Source organism: Dipodomys merriami, unplaced genomic scaffold, assembly GCF_024711535.1.
Source record: "Dipodomys merriami isolate MVZ:Mamm:240054 unplaced genomic scaffold, mDipMer1.0.p SCAF_4, whole genome shotgun sequence".
Classification (NCBI taxonomy): Eukaryota; Metazoa; Chordata; class Mammalia; order Rodentia; family Heteromyidae; genus Dipodomys; species Dipodomys merriami.
In genome coordinates this window covers 9244075-9263503 of record NW_027205603.1, presented here as the reverse complement: position 1 = coordinate 9263503, position 19429 = coordinate 9244075, and the positions used below count along the sequence as shown (strand labels likewise).

Below are 19429 nucleotides of genomic sequence, written 5' to 3'. Positions count from 1 at the left end.
ACCAAGTTTGCACTAGACAAATGTAACAGGAGTTTTTTTCAACCACTGTACATGTTTATGTTGTTTGGAACAAAATTCAGGTATAGATAGATGTATATTACACACTCATGCATGTATGTATATATAATGTATATGCTAAGAGTTTTTCCTTGAGTCATATATAGTGGTTTACACCTGTGATGTCAGCTACTCAGAAGCCAGAGTTTGAGAGGACCACAGTTTTAGGCCAGCTAGGACAAACATTGAGGTACTCCCCCTCCCTGATTCTAATATAACCAGGCCTGCTGCTTCATGCCTGAGCCCACTTCCTTTGGGGGTATAGATAGAAGATTCAACATTCAGAGAACTTGCCTAGCAAGTACAAACCCATGTGTTCTAACCCAGGGCCAGCAACAACACAAAAGAAATTCTTCTTTTTAATGTTTAGAACCTCAAATTTATTCAGAAATATTAATCTTGGGAGTTGGGACAGATAGAGGAGAAAGATGGAAGGGGTGACATGGATCAAGATGCATTCTAAATAGAAAATAACATGTTGAATTAAAATTCCTTTGTACAACTTCTTGAAAACAATAAACTTAAAAAAGAAAAATACTTATCTATCAAGACATTCCACAAAGTCTAAACAATATAAAAGAAATTTATAATCATATAGTAAGAATACTTTTTTAAAGAGAGAAAATCCTGAAAATGTCAAGAGAAATACCACCTAGTCATATACTTGCAACCAGATAAGCAACTGAGATCTCATTGGAAGTAATGGGAGTCAAAAGGCAGTAGAATGAAATATTAGGTGTTGAAAGAAATTTGCAACCAATAATCTTCTATTAGGAAAACCACAGCTGAAACAAGAAGGCATTACCAGATAATCAAAAACACAGAATTTCTTGAAAAGCAAACAAGTCTGCCAATCAAAATGTATTCATATATCACCACAGAGAACAATACCAATGATGGAAATGCTTCCGGGTTTAAATGAGCAAGTCACCTTTGTTGTCACCATGGCCTGTTCCATTCTGCTACAGAACAGTAATGACAATGTAGGCAGATGGTCTTGTCTACAAAGTTGTGTGTGTATTCCACCATTTGTCTCCCATCACAACAGGGACTCTTCCCTGTGTGTAGCCCATGACCTCCTTATAGATGATTCCATTCCTGTTATCCGGGAATCAAATGAGCTGGCCATATATCCCTTTCTTACTTCAAATCACTCCATCTAAAATCTTGTCCCGGGGAATATTACCAACGGAGTGATACAGCAAGGGATTTAAAAGTTAAGAGAGACAGGCTTGAGGAACTAATAAAGAAGACCAATGTAGTGAAAGTGAGTTCTGTGCCCCATCACTAATCTGGCACTAGAGGAGAAAAGCTGGGCAGTCCCAGTGCCAGATTAGTGATGGGGCACAGAACTCACTTTCATCACATTGGTCTCATGCGTTAGCCTGGAGCCTTGGCTCCTCCTAGGCACAGGTGTGTGCCAGCATGCTCAACCTGGGAGCAGAGATTTTGAAATAAAAGGGAGTATTGCTTTGTCCTAGGATGGAGGGTACACAGGAAAGATGCTCCCAATAGTGGGTAGATATGCAGAATATGGTTTGTTCAGTGCAAATTTGTCCCAACTCCTTCCATCTGTGACTGTGGCCTTTCAATCACATATTGCTTTCACAAAATAGATCCCCCTGACACTTCTGTTGGCTACAAACAGATGAGCAGACACATTTCAAGGTCGCTTACTAAGATTTCTAAGTGTGCACACATCTCTTCTTGCTTCTCTTCCCTATTTTTCTCATATCCCCCTACTGTTTATTTTTTAGACAACTGGAGACTCTGCTCATGCTCTTTTTTCTTTCTTTTTGGAGGTTTGAACTCAGGACCTCACACCTGCTTGACTATACTTGCTCACCAGGTGCTCTACCACTTGAGTCACACCAACTTTTTGCCAGTGCTGTAGGATTCTTGGATTTCTCTACCCAGTTGGACTTCACTTCAGTCATAGATCCCAGTTTGAGTTAGGTTGGATTACAGAGTGAGCCACCAGCACTCAGCTTCTGCTAATACTCTTTTAATCATCTAAAATTATAATCCTGAAAAGAAGCTCTTCTCAATTGTTTGTTAATTACTTAGTAGTATTACGAGGACAAATGAATGAAAAGCCATAAAGATGGAAATCTTTTAATAAGAGGAAACTGGAATGAATGCATTCATTATTGCTGATCATTTTTTTTAAAAAAATCTTGAATAACAACTGTTTTTTTTGTCTTTTTTTGTTGTTTATAGAAGTAAAGCTGTACTTCTCTGCTTCCCCTAAGTCTCTTTAGTTAATCTTTATAAAATATGATCTTGCTGACAACAGCTTGTGGGAGGAAAATTACTAGCAAGTAAAATTTTATTAATTGCTGATCTCATGAGTTCATGAGGGCAGAGAATCAAAAAAATTACAGGGAATATAATACCTTCATATTCAAAAATGGACTAATGAATTAATCATTAATTTTACAAATATTCTAATATCTTATTTTTAAGCATTCAAATAAATTTTTGAGAGTCATATGCCAATCTCTTGAAGTGATCACAAATAGACTATTATTATTATTATTATTATTATTATTATTATTATTGGTAAAAGTAACTGATGCAATTTTTTTCTGACAGGAATGCCAAAAAGTAAGTCAAACAAAATCTTCAGTCACATTTTTACTTCATTTTTTTCTATGCGTGCCATAGATTTTAGGAAGAAAAGAATAAAAATTAGATGATCATGATAATTTTAATTTATTTTGGTATGACATGTTCTTCCAAAAATGCATGTAACAACGAAATAAATTACCCAATAAATAACTTAGCTGAATAACTTATCTTTGAAGGCAGGTAAGACGGCCTTACAATTCAGCTACCCATAAGTCCATGACATAATTATCTGAGAGTTTACTTGTTTTATTTAATTAGTTATTATCTTTTAATAATGATAAAACATCTTTATTACAGTATGCTTTTCATGGAACTCATTTTACTTTTTGAACCATTCTTTTCTGATTTTTGAATGATCCAGAATGATTATATAATAAAGACACTTTTGGCAATCTACTTTTGGCAATAAGTGGTTGTGTGATTTCCTTAATCATTTAATGAAGCGACATTTAAGCCACAGTTCTCTAGTCTGTAATGTCAACATACTTATTTAAAGGCTTTTAAAAAGGCTCAAGCTACTGAATACTACTAAGACTTTCTTTTTTATTTTTGAGATACTAAAATAGATTTTATTCATACAAATCTGAACAGAGTTTATACTGCTTTCTTTGTAGTCCTATTTTAGATGATTTCTTTGTTGCTTTGTATGTCCCTCCCCACGGTATAACCCCTGTTTTTACTGTATCTGATGTTGGTATAATTTGTGGAGGGGAAGGGAAAAAACAAATTGTTTAAATAGGGATGCAGATGCACCTATTGCAACAATGAGATGTACAAGATGTTATGTTGAAAAACAAACTTTACAACTTTGGGGGCAGGGAGGGGGTAGGGGGTGAAGATGGGAAGGGATGGGAAGGGGAAACAAGAGGAGGCAAGAATGCTTGATAAGAAATGTACTCATTACCTTGCCCATGTAATTGTAACCTCTCTGTACGGTATTTTCACAATAAAAAATATTATCTTGAATTTATAGAGACCAGATATTCAAAGTTTATTGAAATGATTTCTGCAAACTACCACAAACTTACCAAAACTTTAATCTTAATCACTGAATTAATATATGTATGAAAATATCTGACTTAAAAAATAATTCCTTAAAGCTAGTTTCCCAAATAAAAATAGTCCTTGTTCAATTCCTAATACAAAACTCAAAATGGCTAGGTATATATTCTTTCTGAGCCACAAAATATATCAGTATAATATTTTCCTCAAAAGGATTGGACCAATTCAGATAAATTGCCTTCCTAATAGAATTAATATCATAACTAGCCATAATGTTTATGAGCAACATGATGATGTTTTTATGTTTTCATACTGAAATTATTATAGTTCATGAATTTACATTGCTTAGGAGATTAGGATTAGTGTTTAATATACCAGGCATCCCTCTAGATATTTTTCTTATTGAGGATAATTCCAAGAATTCATTGGTAAAATAATCATGAGAAACAAAATAACTACTAACAAAATACATCCCAACAAGGTAGCAATTAATCATGAAAAGTGGTAAGATGATAGTGGGGAAATGAAACCTGTCAGGACTATCCCTAACCAGGTAATTAAAGTTCATATCACTAATAAGGACAGATACTATTATCATGTATATCATTACCTCTTTTATACTGCTAATTTATAAAGAATAGAAATTTATTCTTACACCTCTGGAGTTTAAGAAATCCCAGAAGAAGAAAAAAAAAAGAAATCCCAGAAAGGGAGTATGAAAGGGAAATCCTGGGAGAAGAGAAAGACACCTGGTGTGGGGTCTTAATGCTGAATTATCCCATAGAGGGAACCATAAGGACAAAAGAGTGTGCAAGAGAGAGACCTCCAGGGGGCGTCGAGCCTGCTTTCACAGGGTATCTAATCCAAACCCAGTTATTTACATCAGACTATTCAGGAGGCTTTGCTCTCAGGACCTAACCATCCATTCATTGTTCACTAAGCTACCCTTCACCAGCATGGGTGCATCAGAGACTGAGTTTCCAACACATGAACTTTTGGGAAAACATTCAGGCCACAGACATGTATCTCCTACTAGGATGCACAAAGAAGAACAGAGCACCATTCCCATTGCACTTGTGCCTGAAACACAGGCCTGTCCCTAATTGTGAAGAAGTAGAGGATAGCCCAAATCAGGGACCGTAAACAAAACAACCCTTCAAAACAAAGGAGAGAGTAACAATGCTTAATAAGAAATGTACCCCTTAATTTACTCATGTGAATTACTCTGTACATCATCTTTACAAAAAATAAATAAATAAAATTTTTAAAATGCTCCAGGAAATAGGCACTTGAAAAGGAGTGGGAGCCAAACCACAATTCTCAGATCTGCAGCTTCCTGAGTAGCCAGGATGATAGAGTCACAAGTGCTTGGCAAGATTGACTATCATATGTTTAATTAAAAGTACAATACTTTTGGAGTGATTTTGGAGTGATTCATCATACTATAGATTTTTAAAGTACTAATACTTATGGAATTAGGTGAAAGCTGTAAGGCAACAATTTTTTTTTTTGCAAAGCTTTTATTAGCCTAAAATGGTTCATGACAAAACTTCACACACAAAAAAAGGACAAGAGGTAAATTCAAACACTGGTGGCAGTGACACCCAAACCTGAGCCTGAATAAGTGCATCTTGCGTTTTCCTTCTTTTATACTAGTGATTCATTTCCTTCTGGTGAACACATCTTTCAAAAACCATATTTTCCACCAAGAACCCTTAGTAACAGCAAGCCCCAATACCTTTGCTCTTGGTAGATGCAGCAACTTAATTGTCTAATGCAGGCCTGGCTGTCTGATTAGGGGTCAGCAGGGCCTACAGACAAAAGTTGCGCATGGAGTTCAAGAATATGCCAAGGGATGTAAACCCTCCCAACTGCCCCTCAGCCCCTATTTCTCACCATGCTTTGTTTTAATGAACCTGCAGCCATAATTAAATGTAACTAGATATCACCTGTACTCAGATGAATCAGATATCTGAAAGGTGTAGAACAGTCTTCATAGGGACTGAGTATGCTCCTGGGCGTGGCCATGGGATGATGTCCTTGGCCATCCCAGGATGCCTGTGACCAGGTGCCATCAGAGACCTGGAGACAAAGCAGTGGGCTTCTTCTCACCAAACAACCTACTGCTTAACTCAGATTATTCTTATTTTTTGTTTGTTTGCGTTATTTTTTTGTAGATTTAGGCTCGGGTGCTTTTATTTCTTACTCTCCAAAGACAGATATACAAAAGTTTGTTTTCTCAGCTTACAAAGAGTTTACATGCGTTCTCTTCATAGAGAATTCCATGATCATGAAGAGATTCAAATTTTCCCCCAGTGAGCGAATTGGTTAAAATTCCATATTCTCAAAGCCTGCTAAGATTCTCAATGGTAACTGGATTCTCTCTCAAGAGAATCTCTTTTTCAAGAGAAAGTACTGAAATACTCTGAGTTAAGAAAGGTAGGAGCATGGGATGAATGGGAGTACAGTCATGTGCTATATAGCCATATTTGAGTCAAACACAGATCACACAGACCCCACAGAACAGTGTGGTCTCCTAAGAGACCACTCTTTAGCGTGTTGAACATATGCAGAGAGTTTTACACAGTGCGAAAATTGCTTAGACACATTTCTCAAAATGTTTTTCCTTTGGCACATGAAGCATTATGGGATAGATAGATGATAGATAGATAGATAGATAGATAGATAGATAGATAGATAGATAGATAGATAGATAGATAGATAAAAGGAAAGTAAAATGAACAGGTTTAATAACAAGTAAATATTAAAGACAGAATAAAATATGTGAGGCAAGTATGTGTGTGTGTGTGTGTGTGTCTACGTGTGTGTATAATGGCCAAATGTTTTTTGCTAGGCCTGAAACTAAGATCCTGCTTCTAGGCTACAAATGAGTCTCATTTATATATCACTCCAAACTAAAATAGTGCAGCAGTCAGGTTTATGAATAATTGCTTTACTAAGTGGAATTTGAAGAAGTGGTCCTTTAACCAATTGTCACATTATGGGAGGAGCCAACAGAAAAGGAAATGTTAAATTCAGTGAATGAATGAAAACACTGGAAACCAATTAAAAGATCAAAATGTTTTTGTAAAGGAGGTCATCAATATGCAAACATATACATATAGGACCTGTCTAGTTTTATCAGGAGTAGACTCCAGCAACAGAATTGATTACCTGAGCTAGATTTTTAACCTCTTCAGCACTTTTTAAATTAAGAAATTGAGAATTTAAGTAGCAGAACTGAGAATGATACTTTTCAAAGGAATATTAATAAAATGGAAAATGAAATGTAAACCTTTTTCTCTTATCTGATTCTGGCTCCACTGAATAGAAGAATAAAGGAACAATTGTTCTATTTTTTTTCTCAGATTGTAAGGGTCTATGGAGCATCTTGAGTGATAGTAGTTTGCCTGTGCTTGCAAATGATGAGAATTATTCAGATTAGCAACATGAACTTTGATCATTCAGCCAGGTTCGCCAGGCTTTTCTATCTTGAGTGTGTAAGTGAAAGAATCACTTAAGATGCTGGTTAAAATTCAAAGCCAGAGCCAGCAGGGTGGGAGCTGAAATCCGGCATTTTTCAGAGTCCCAGGGTTGCTGGTATTGCTGCTTTGACTGCACTTTGAATAACAAGGCTCTATATTACATAAATGCTCTTTGAAACTTTCAAATCATTACTGTAAGGAGGCCTTGGCAAATGTGAAATGCATTAAAGGGATAAACAGATTTGTTTCTGGATAACATCGTCTCGGTGCATTTACTTTAGACACATTTACTTGGTCTGAAATTTTCCACCGGAGGGGATTACAGTGCACAGGAATGTGCTGACTAAGCACTTTTAAAGTGCATGACCTCTTTTTGCCCTGGTATACCTGGTAGATGTGGCAATGCTGTGACTTGGTTGACCAGCCATCCCCAAACAGGGCAGCACAGGGAAATCTTCCTTGGTGTTTGTCATTTATGCATCAAGAGATCTTCCTATCCCCAGTTAATTATAATCTTCCATTCAAGGAATTAGTGCCTTAATTTTCAACCGGTGGAAAAATCTAGCAGCCAAAATAATCTTTTCTTCTTTCTAAGTCGACTATATCAGGTGTTTTTAAGTACTAGATCTATTTATAATTATAATATGATATTATTGATAAATATATATTTATTATTTATCACATAATACATTATATATTTCACATATCTATTATATATCACATAATGTATTACATAATAATATATTGTATACTCCATTACTTTTATATATTATATTCCATATTACTTACATATGTTATATATAAATATACATCACAAACATGATATATATGACATATGTAACAAATATGATATATGTATATCTATAGCATATGTAATTTATAAAAATTGAAAGCTGGGTCTTATGTAAGAACTCCATTAAACCAAAATTAAGTGATAGAGACATATACAGTGACAACTCTGGAAGAGCATTCTGTGGCTGAAGGCCAGGGTTCTTAAGGCATAAACTTTAGTTGAAATGAAACAACTCACAAGAGAATGCAGAAGTGAGCTTTTTACATACCCTGGTATTATATATACGTTTATTTGAATTAGGGAAGAGAAGGGGAACAACTGAATGGTGAGACAAAGGACAAGGGGGAACCAATGCAATAGCGATATTCACAAGAATATCATTTCCAGTATGTTGGAAATGATCTGTACAACTTGGGGAGGGGGAGATTGGGGGAGAGGGAATGCAGGAGAAAAATGAGGGAAAGGGTACAAGTTTGAAAGAAATGTACTTATTACCTTAGTTATGTAACTGTAACCCCTCTGTACATCACCTTGACAATAAAAAAATAAAAAATTAAAATAAAGCAAACCTAGGTGTATAACATAAACAAAAGTGAGTCAGAAATTTGCAATCCAAATAATAACCTAATGGAGATAACAAATTAGTTGTCTTTCAAGATAATCATTTAGTCAAATAATCCCACAACTTTAGCTTTTTTCGGTTCATGGTAATAACAAAATGGTGCAATATGAAAAAAGCACACTACAGTCACCATAGGCAGTCAAATGTGTCTCAGATATATAAGCATTATGCAAATATAAGAACATGGTAGGAATGCTCATTGAGGCAATCAGAAAGGGAGAAAAGCTCTCCAGAAAACTTCATTTTGGAAATAAGACTCATGTGTATATTCTGATTGTCAGAGAATTCCATCAAGGAGAATTTAAATTTTTTCAAACAATTATCCAATTTAAAAGTCTGAACTAAGTATCACATCAAAAGTCCTATCGGTTTCACCAAAGAATTTAACCTGCATTCCGAAAGAGATAGAAAAAGAGCAGCACTCTTACTCTTTTCTTTTTCTTTCTTTTTTTCTTTTTTTTGTCAGTTGTGGGGCTGGGCCTGGGTACTGTCCCTGAGCTCTTCTACTCAAGTGCACAGCAGCACTTCTGGTTTTCTGGTGGTTCTTTGGAGATAAGAGTCTTCATAGACTTTCCTGCCCAGACTGGCTTGGAACTGTGATTCTCAGATCTCAGCCTCCTGAGTAGCTAAGATTATAGGCATGAGCCACTGGCGACCAGCTCACTCTTATTCTTAACATTTCCCAATACTACTTAAAAAAAATCTTCCTCACCAAACACATAGAGAGAAATATCAAAACATTTTGGGAAACGTAAGTCTCATGGTTTCCCTTATTTGTAATATCTAGTATATGTCTGAGTCAAGCAGAAAAGGTCAGATACGGTGATCTTAGGGAAATGAACCCTTAGATATGTATTCAAATGTTTTTTTCTTTCATGCGATTGTTTCTAATACATTTATAAGATTATTTCTTTGTTGCTTTGTATGTCCTCCCCCACAGTATAACCCCTGCTTTCACTGTATTTGATGTCGGTATAATTTGTGGAGGGGAAGGGGAAAAACAAATCGTTTAAATAGGGATACAGGTGGACCCATTGCAACAATGAGCTGTATAAGTCATTATGTCGAAAACGAACTTTACGGTTATCTTGCTCATGTAATTGTAACCCCTCTGTACAATATTTTCACAATAAAAAAATATATTTTGGGAGCCGGCAGGTGTTGGTGTCTGGCAAGGAGTACATTGGCAAGTGCTTGGAAAATCAATGCAAAATATTGAGAAATATAGTATAGGATCAGATATAGTATAGATATACTAAAGATAGAAGTTCTACAGCAGCTGTATCCATCTATCAAAATATTCACCCATCCATTTAGACTTCTATGCTTATCTTCACATCATTCAACTTTAGCAAATATCTGCTTGTTCATTTTAGCAAGCAGGTCAAGCTTGGTTTTCTGATCATCCTATGAAGATACATTGCTTGACTGAATTTTTAGTCAGGTTCTGAATCTTTTTCTAGGTTCCACTGTGTATCCACAAACAAAATTCAGTTTTAACAAAACAAAAATTCTCTTATATCAGCTCAGCACAAAATCCTTCACTTCAATCAAACATTGAAGGCAGGATTCATTCTACACTGTCTCAGCTGATGGCTGATTGTCCTGCAAGCCTATAGAAGAATCCTGTCCAATCAGTTTGGTCAGAATTCTCCCTAACCTTCATGTTTCCTTCAGCAATGTTCTGTCTCCCCTCCCACAACTTGGTTATAAATCGTTACTTGACAGTGCTACATTCAGAATTGAACCAATCAATATCTATCAAGGCCTCTTCCCCTAGTGCAGTAGTCCTGAAAGAAAAAAAAACTATTTTGGTCATGTTAATTTCTATCAGATTCTAATTTTTTCTTTGATAATGATTCTTTTGTTGTCATAAAGAATTAGAGCTCTCACACTTTTTTTTGTTTGTTTTTGCTTTTAGGTCTGTACCCTTTATCTTGTATATAAGTCTATCTGATTTGTAAAGGGGAAGGGGTAGCACAGAAATGGTGGGACAAAGGTGAACAAATACAACAATGATACTCACTAGATACTATGTTGGAAATGAACTATACAACTTGGGGGATAGGAGGTTGGAGAGGGGAAAACCTGGGAGAAAATTGAGGGATTAGGTGACACTGTTCAAAAAGAAATGTACTGCTAGGCCCACTGGATCATCATTGTAATCCTAGCTACTCAGGAGGCTGAGATCTGAGGATTGCAGTTCAAAGCCAGCCTGGGCAGGGAAGTTTGTGAGACTCTTATCTCCAATTAACACCAGAAAACTGGAAGTGGTGCTGTGGCTCAAGTGTTAGAGCACTTGCTTTGAGCTGAAGAGCTCAAGGACAGTGCCCAGGCCTAAAGATCAAGCCCCATGACCAACAAAGGAAGGGAGGGGGGGGGGAAGGGGAAGGGAAAAGGAAAGGGGGAGAGGCAGAGGCAGAGAGAGGGAGGAGGAGGAGGAGGAGGAGGAGGAGGAGGAGGAGGAGGAGGAGGAGGAGGAGGAGGAGGAGGAGGAGGAGGAGGAGGAGGAGGAGGAGGAGGAGGAGGAGGAGGAGGAGGAGGAGGAGGAGGAGGAGGAGGAGGAGGAGGAGGAGGAGGAGGAGGAGGAGGAGGAGGAGGATCATCAAAGTAGCAAAGCTGGGAGAGATGTCAAAACAGGCATTTTTTACTTCTTTTTTTGTTTTTCCAAGTTATAAAATAAAGATCTCACAGAGGTCAGAATCCCAGAAAATAAACACTAACCTCAGACTCTATTTAGGACAGAGTTCCTTCTCAGAGATGTGAAATACAATATAATTTGTAGTTTCAAATGACAGAAAAATCTAATATGGCTATCCCTTGAATCCAGTTTCTTAGTACTGAATTAAACAATTTGATCTAAAAATGTAGAAGAAAAATCAGAAACACAGACTTTGAGAGGGCCACATATAATAATGAAATTAAATGCAGGCTGATTTCTATGTTTAGCGACAGAAACTTCTAGATTGCCATCCTGATAACTGTATAATGCTGAAGAGGACAAATATATACAAATAACTAAGGATTTTCAGAGAAAGTCCTCCTCACAGTGTTTGCCATCTGGTAGAGACTTAGATAAATTTTTCACTTTCATTGTTTGGGAAATCATGAGCCTTGATTCACATTCATTACCTACAAAACCAGGTTTGTTTGTTTTTTTTTGTTTGAATTGTCAGTCATGGGGCTTGATCTCGGGTCCTGGGTGCTATCCCTGAACTCTTCAACTCAAGGCAAGAGTTCTACCACTTGAGCTACAGTGCCACTTCCAGTTTTCTGGTGGTTTATTGGAGATCAGAGTCACTTTTCCTGCCGGGCTGGCTTTGAACAGAGATTCTCAGATCTCAGACTCCTGAGTAGCTAGGATTGCAGGTGTGAGCCACTAGCAACCGGCCCAAACCAGGTTTTATTATCTGTCTTTTTATTATTTCTTAAATAAAACGATGAGGGAAACAGAATTTATACAAAAGAACCTTGGCAAGATTTGCAAGCTTGTGGAATCGAATTTCAGCAGGTGTGTACCTAAATATGAAGGTTTATGATCCGGTTGATAAAGTGATAATAGAGCAATGGATGTTTTGAAATACCTAATGAACATGTAAATTACATGATTTCTATGTTTCATTTTTCTCTGAAGTGGTTAACAAAAACTTGTACCTGAGTTCTACCCTCTTCTTCTTTCTCAAATATTGAGCTAAGTTCCCAAATTATTGCTTGGATCATATTTGGGAATGGAGGGAAATTTTTTTTTTTTCATTAAAAAGTCAGTCAAAGCCAGGCGGCTGGTGGCTCATATGTGTAATTCTAGCTACTCAGGAGACTGAGAGCTGAAGATTGTCAGTCTGGGCAGGAAACTCCATGAGACTCTTATCTCAAATTAACCACCAGCAACTGGAAGTGGAACTATGACTCAAAATGGTAGAACTCTAGCCTTGAACAAAGGAGTTCAAGGACAGAGCTCAGGTCTTGAGTTCAAGCCCACAACGGCCAAAACAAAAAAAAAAGTCATAGTAAACTGGGGATTATTGACTTATGATGGTAAGCATAGCTATACTGGGAGTCTACGAATGGGAGGATTACAGTTTGAGGCCAGTCAGGAAGAGAAGTTCATAAGATACTTTCTCAACCCACAGTTGAGCACAGTGACACATGTCTGTCATCCAAAGCTACATAGGAAACTGAGATTAAGAGGCTTGAAGCTAAAGGCCCAAAGTTACAAGTAAAAACGTCCTGGAGATTTTTGTCTCCCACAAGATGCTGGACTTCATTGAGCATGCCTGTGATCCTAGCTACAACCAACTAGGACAGGAAGCCCAAGGTAGAGTTCCAACAGGTTTCTGGATAGAGAGTGAGATTTTGTCCTAAAAACATCCAACGAAAAGCAGGACTGGAGGCAGGGTTCTGCAGAATTATGCCAACCTAGTGAGTGCAAGGCCTTCTATTCAAATCCCTAGTACAACACCCACAAAAAGTATTATTCCCAGGTTGGATGACTCTCTCTTGTCTCTTCCTTTCCCCATATTTAGGAGGAAGGGAAGAGCTGGGAAGTCATCTCTTTTGGGAACACTAATCTTCTGGCTTTCTCAATTTCTCCTCTGGTACAGAGCTGGAGTAATTAGCTGCATCTGCATCTTTCCCTAGCTAAATCTTTCTTTGCTTTTGCTGGTCTAATTTGTGGACAGAATGCATGCCTTTCAGCATGCAAATTATAGCTACTGGTGATAAGATTTGAGAAATATACCCTCTTTCCCATAGAGCTTAAAATTAAATCCTGTTTCAAACCAAATTAGCAGAATGCTTTGCATCAAGGATCATGTCCATTTGCCATTTTCCTTGTGCTTAAGCTTTTCAAGAACTTCAAGGGAAAAAAGTAGCTAAGGTTTGCCCCGTGAAGGGTATGTGTGTGTGTTCGCGTGTGTGTGTGTGTGTGTGTGTGTGTGTGTGTGTGTGTGTGTGTGTGTGTGTATAAAAGGAAGAGTGGGATGGGCTTAAGCCCCTTAGCCATAATTTACCTTCATATTATAATCATGGCATGATCTCTAAAAACCTGGTTTTAAATTGAGAATGGCACAATGGAAATGGATGGGGAAAACAGGACTGAAAGAGTGGGCAGATCAAATGGGAAATCTGAGATTACTCAGGGAAACATAGACAGCTTGGGCTAAGTTACATTCATGAAGCAAATGATGTTTCCAGAAATAAAAAGGAAAATTATAGGCCAGGCACTGGTGTCTCATGTCTGTAATCCTAGCTACTCAGGAGGCTGAGAACTGAGGATTAAAGTTTGAAGCCAGGCTGAGTGGAAAAGTCCATGAGATTTTTCATCTCCAAATAACCAGGAAAAAAATAGAAGAGGAACTGTGGGTTAAGAGATAGAGTACCAGTCTTGAGTGGAAAAAATTAAGTGAGAACATGGGTCTCTGAGTTCAAGCCCCAGGACTACTATACTACTATATATATATATTATATATATATATATTATATATATAATATATATATATATTATATATATATAATATATATATAATATATATATAATATATATATGAGGTGGATGCATGAAGGTATGTGTGTATATGAGTGAGTGCGTGCACGCACATATACTTATCAGTGTGCTGTGTGTGCTCAGTGTGTACATGTTTCTGTTAAAGTGCTATGAAAACAAATACAGAGCGAATTTCTAACTCCTGGAGACAAGACTTTCACACTATATCACTTACATAGTAGGCAAAGGAGAGGCTTTGAACAATTATCAATATTTAATCACCAGCCAAGGCAAGAGCAGAAGCACAGCAATGTAACTTCCTGACATTAACACAGAGCTGAGATGGTAAGATACCAAATGAACCCTAATCCAAAAGGGCTCTTCAAGGAGAGGCAGGACACACAAAACTGCCAACAGATGAAAACAGATGGCAGGCATCCACAAATGGAGGAAGAAAGTAAGGGCTTTAACTGAGGAACTTCTTGCTCTGTGTAGAGATTACACCAGCAAGGTCTAACACCAGGCCCCTGCCACTACAGCAAATCTCTCCATGGAGACACCAACATTCAAATTCCATCCCATGTGAGGTGGCAGTCTGAAATGCTGGAATATCACTGGAAGACTCTCCATTGCAATAAACTCCCAAGCAACATGGTCCTAATCTGATCTTTCTCATTTTCTCATCTTTTTTGGCAAATCTGTCCTAATAGCCACAGTGTACCATTTCAGAATCTGTCGTTTTGCCTGGGGTTGTCTGGATATGGAACTAAAAATGGATTATGGAATTCAGCAAGGAGAAATAGCTACTTTGTTTCTCAGACTCAATTTTTTTTTTTAAATGTTCTACAATGACTCATCGCAAGGAACTATAATTAATTTCCAATTAGCTGTTGCAAGTTGATTTCCAGACACAAGAACTTCCATGTATAAACAAGGAAGGTCATTATCAAATTAGTGACCCCTCTGAATTATTCTCATGATATTACTAGATCTATTTTTATATCAATTATATCAGGACAGTGAGTGGGGGAATAAAGTCATAAATTCAATGTATAAATTAAGAAAATTGAGGGAAGGAGCAGGGTTGAGAGAAATGGGGGAGAATGATCAAAAAGGGGACTCTGATCAAGATGCACTGAATCTAGAAACTGCCTTGTTGAATGGCAACTCCTTTGTACTATGACTCAAAGATAATAAAAAATTTAAATGTCAATCTCACTTGAGAAATTAAATGTGTTTTTTTTAATTTTATTTTATTTTATTTGAGAACATACTGTACAGAGGGGCTACAATTACATGGGCAGGATAATGCATACATTTCTTACCAGGCATTGCAGCCTCCTCCTTTGTTTACCCTTCACCTCCCTTCCCAGCCTCCCCCTCCCCCCACCCAATTATACCCCCCTCCCCCCCCACACCGACATTGTAAAGTTGGTTTTGACATGACATTTTGTACTTCTCATTGTTGCAACAGGTCCACCTGAATCCTTAAACGACTTGTTTGTCCCCATCTCCTGCACATGTTATACTGACATCAAATATAGTGAAAGCGGGGGTTACACTGTGGGGGAGGGACATACAAAGCAACAAAGAAATAATCTTATAAATGCGTTAGAAACACATGCATGAAAGAAATGAAAACATTAAAATACATATTTAAGGGTTCATTTTCCTAACATCACATTATCTGACCTTTTCCGCTTGACTCATACCTATACTAGATATTGCAAATAAGGAAAACCATGGGACCTATGCTTCTTTGGGCCTGGCTTACTTCACTTAATATAATTTTTTCCAAACCTTTCCATTTCCTAACAAATGGGGGAATGTCATTCTTTCTGATGGAGGCATAGAATTCCATTGTGTATATATACCACATTTTCTTGATCTTAAATGTGTTTTGTTTTCACTAGTAGCCATACTGAACTGAAGACGTGGCTGCATTGACAAGATTGCCATTGTCATTCATGCCAGAAAATGTACTAAATTCTAACAATGATCAAGTTGGCATTTAACCAGAAATGATTACCAAAGAACGTCCTGAAAACAGGGTGTAATGCATTGGACACGTGAATTTTGAGCAACGATTCCACCAGGCTGATATCTCAGTTTCCCTTATTAGCAACACTCTTGTGAGTAGGCTCTTTGATTTTTGCCAGACTTGGTCCTCTCCTAAGAAGTATCTAGATGTTAGTAATATTTAAATTGTTTTGAAAATAGAAAACAGACAAATCCAAATAAGAATTCAGCTGATCCATCAAAAAATTAGCACTGGCCTTCTAGAATGAGTGTCACCAGTCTGAATATTCTCCCATTCCAACATTACAGATGCTAGTGAGATCATTTATTTAAGGAAACTCCTCTGGTCAATAAATGACCCACATTTAAAGTATCACTTTGATGTCTTGTAGATTTTTATTCTTTCCCTTGAAGTTAAGTTTCTTTACCAAAGCTCACAATTAGTTCTACATATGCTGTTTGAATCACCAAGTGAATTTGGTTAAATCTCTTCCAAGGTCGAGGGAAATAAACCCATGTCACATGGAAGATACTAAGGTCAAGTAATCTTTTAAAATGTTTTGTAAAATCACAGATTACAAAACTGAGAGTGGTGCAAATGAATCTCAACTTTGAGTGTAAAACATGACTCATCGAACACACTGAAAAATTGGTTCCATTAATAGTTGTTTATCAAAACAGTTCGCGTTTTCTTGGATATCTTATGTGTGTTTGTTAACGTACTTACAAAGATGAATATACTTGGAAAGTGATCACACAGACAAGGTTATATGACAGTAACTCAACAATTTTCTCTTAGTGGGAAAGAAGAGATTGTAAATGTGAAAGGAAGACTTACTGCAGCCTGGCGGTGAGTGTTGGACAGGATTCCATGAATCTTCACTTTGTCTTTTTCCATTTGGTCAATGTTCACCCACAAGTCCCGGCTGGCAGAATCTGATGGACCATATATCCGAGATAAGTAGTAATTGTGATCTGTGTCCTCCTGCAATCATAGAGAATGAGGCACATTAATAACAGAAAAGTGGTTCGTGCTGGCACTCAAGAGGCTGAGGTCAGAGGACTGTGAGTTCAAGGCCAGACTGGACTACTTAGCAAAAACAGTATTCAGCATGTACCATGTTAATATGCGGAAATATCGAATTGAAACCTCTTCGGTGTATCAACATATGAAAGTCAAAATCATTTTTTAAAAGAAAGATAATTTTTTAATCCTAGAAATTAGATGTGATAGTTATGTTCAAACTAGACAAATTATATATATATATATATTTATATATATATACATATATATTCATATATATATATACATACATATATATATTGATACCTTTTAAGGAACTGTTAGGCAAACAAAACTTAGATGAAAATGTGTATTTTGTATACAAGACATATGCTTTTACTGCAGTAATCATAGAGCCCTAATTGCTGCCAAGACTAAAATATTTCTTTTAGAAATATATTCTGTAGATCTGAGCTATAATTACTTGACTGATAGACAATTCTAATTTCCATTCTTTAAAATTATACCACAGCCTGCCTTTGGTTAATGGCCCCAGAAATTCAGACTATATCTTTTTTTTCAGATAATATCTGAATAACAACTTTTCATTATTGGTAACAACATGGTGCCTTTCGCAAAGCTTTCATTTTTCTTTATGTTTCCCATTCGATGAAGAGAATTAAATGTTTTGAAAGGGAATTTTTTTCCGAAGAAAACTCAGACAACTCATCTAATTCCTAGCTAATTCTGATTGCAATTTTTTTTTTTTTACCATACAATGCATTTGTGCTAAATAATTTGAGAAGTCAGTAAATAGAACATATCACAGGACAGTCAGGTAGCTATAAGAAAAAAGATTTGTTGACTACAAGGCTTATGGTTTAAATGACAAACTTTGGAATTTGAATGTTATCTAATATATTTATTAGCTAAGTGTTAATCTAAGTGTTCACTGAATAAAATGCAAGTATTCTTGGATGTTTTTGAAATAAGCATGCTATGCATGCTTATTTCAAAAGTCTTCAAGCTGAAGTAGATAGAAAGACAGACAGAGAGGTTGAGAGAGACATGGAAAAGTAGATAGATAGAAAGATGGACAGATAGATGATAGATAGATGGATAGATGGATAGATGATACATATATACATACATAACTTCCTCCTTAGATACGTAGTTAGGTAGATCTAAGAAAGAAAAAGAAAGAAAGAAAGAAAGAAAGAAAGAAAGAAAGAAAGAAAGAAAGAAAGAAAGAAAGAAAGAAAGAAAGAAAGAAAGAAAGAAAGAAAGAAAGAAAGAAAGAAAGAAAGAAAGAGAAGAAAGAAAGAAAGAAAGAAAGAGAAGAAAGAAAGAAAGAAAGAAGAAAGAAAGAAGAAAGAAAGAAGAAAGAAAGAAGAGACAGAGAAAGGAAGGAAGGAAGGAAGGAAGGAAGGAAGGAAGGAAGGAAGGAAGGAAGGAAGGAAGGAAGGAAGGAAAGAAGGAAGGAAGAAAGAGATAATTATCTATATACCTCTCTGATATAAATATATATGTATATATATGAATTGTAAAAGGAAAAAATCTAAGAGATAGATGGATAGACAGACATACAGATAGCTAGATTCATATATAAATTACTATATATGAATTGTAAAAGGAAAAAATCTAAGAGATAGATGGATAGACAGACAGACAGATAGCTAGATACACATATAAATTACAAAAGGAAAAGAAAATTCTAACTGTATTCTAAAGAATTTTGCATCATGACTGAAGAGAGAAAAACCTCAGTGTAGTTGAGAACAAGTAAATATTAGAAATAAGTAGCTCTTTTTTCTTCTTTAATAAAGACTCCAGTTAATTTCTTCTTTTACTTTGGTTGTTATATACAAATTCTGTGTATGACCTATGACAATAGAATGAAAGAACCGGAATGTGCTCAGGAGGGAAGATGGATCTGACTCTCCACAGCCCAAGGGAAGATGGCCATACTGATCAGTGCTCCTTGCCAGAACACAATCCTAATGGCTTCTATTCTATTAGGTCAGAAAGTATTGTGGCTGTGTTGCCAATGTGTGTCAGTCCTCTTTCTTGTCCTGTGCTTCACCACTGAAACTCAGAAGTGACAATTTCCTTGACACTGATTCAAGCCATTTGCACATGCAATTCTACCAGCCACAGTGGTTATGATCTCGTACGTTAGAGATAGAAAAAGAATCAATTGGCTTGATTCTGAGGACTTTTGGTAAAAAAAGAAATGTTTCCCCTGATTCCTGAGATGTACATGTATGAGATGTGGAACTGTGGCGTCTATTTTGTAATCATGCAGAAAACCTGTACAGAATTAAGTCAAATAACG

General features: G+C 36.6%; 1 protein-coding gene across 1 annotated transcript in view; it reads right to left on the bottom strand.

Moving 5' to 3' along the window:
• Plxdc2 (plexin domain containing 2) overlaps positions 1 to 19429 on the bottom strand; it is a 391989-nt gene that overhangs the window by 171268 nt on the left and 201292 nt on the right. Inside the window, exon 4 of the mRNA XM_069990475.1 lies at positions 16930 to 17076. Coding sequence (XP_069846576.1) covers positions 16930 to 17076 — 147 coding nt within the window. The remainder of the gene's footprint in view (positions 1 to 16929; positions 17077 to 19429) is intronic.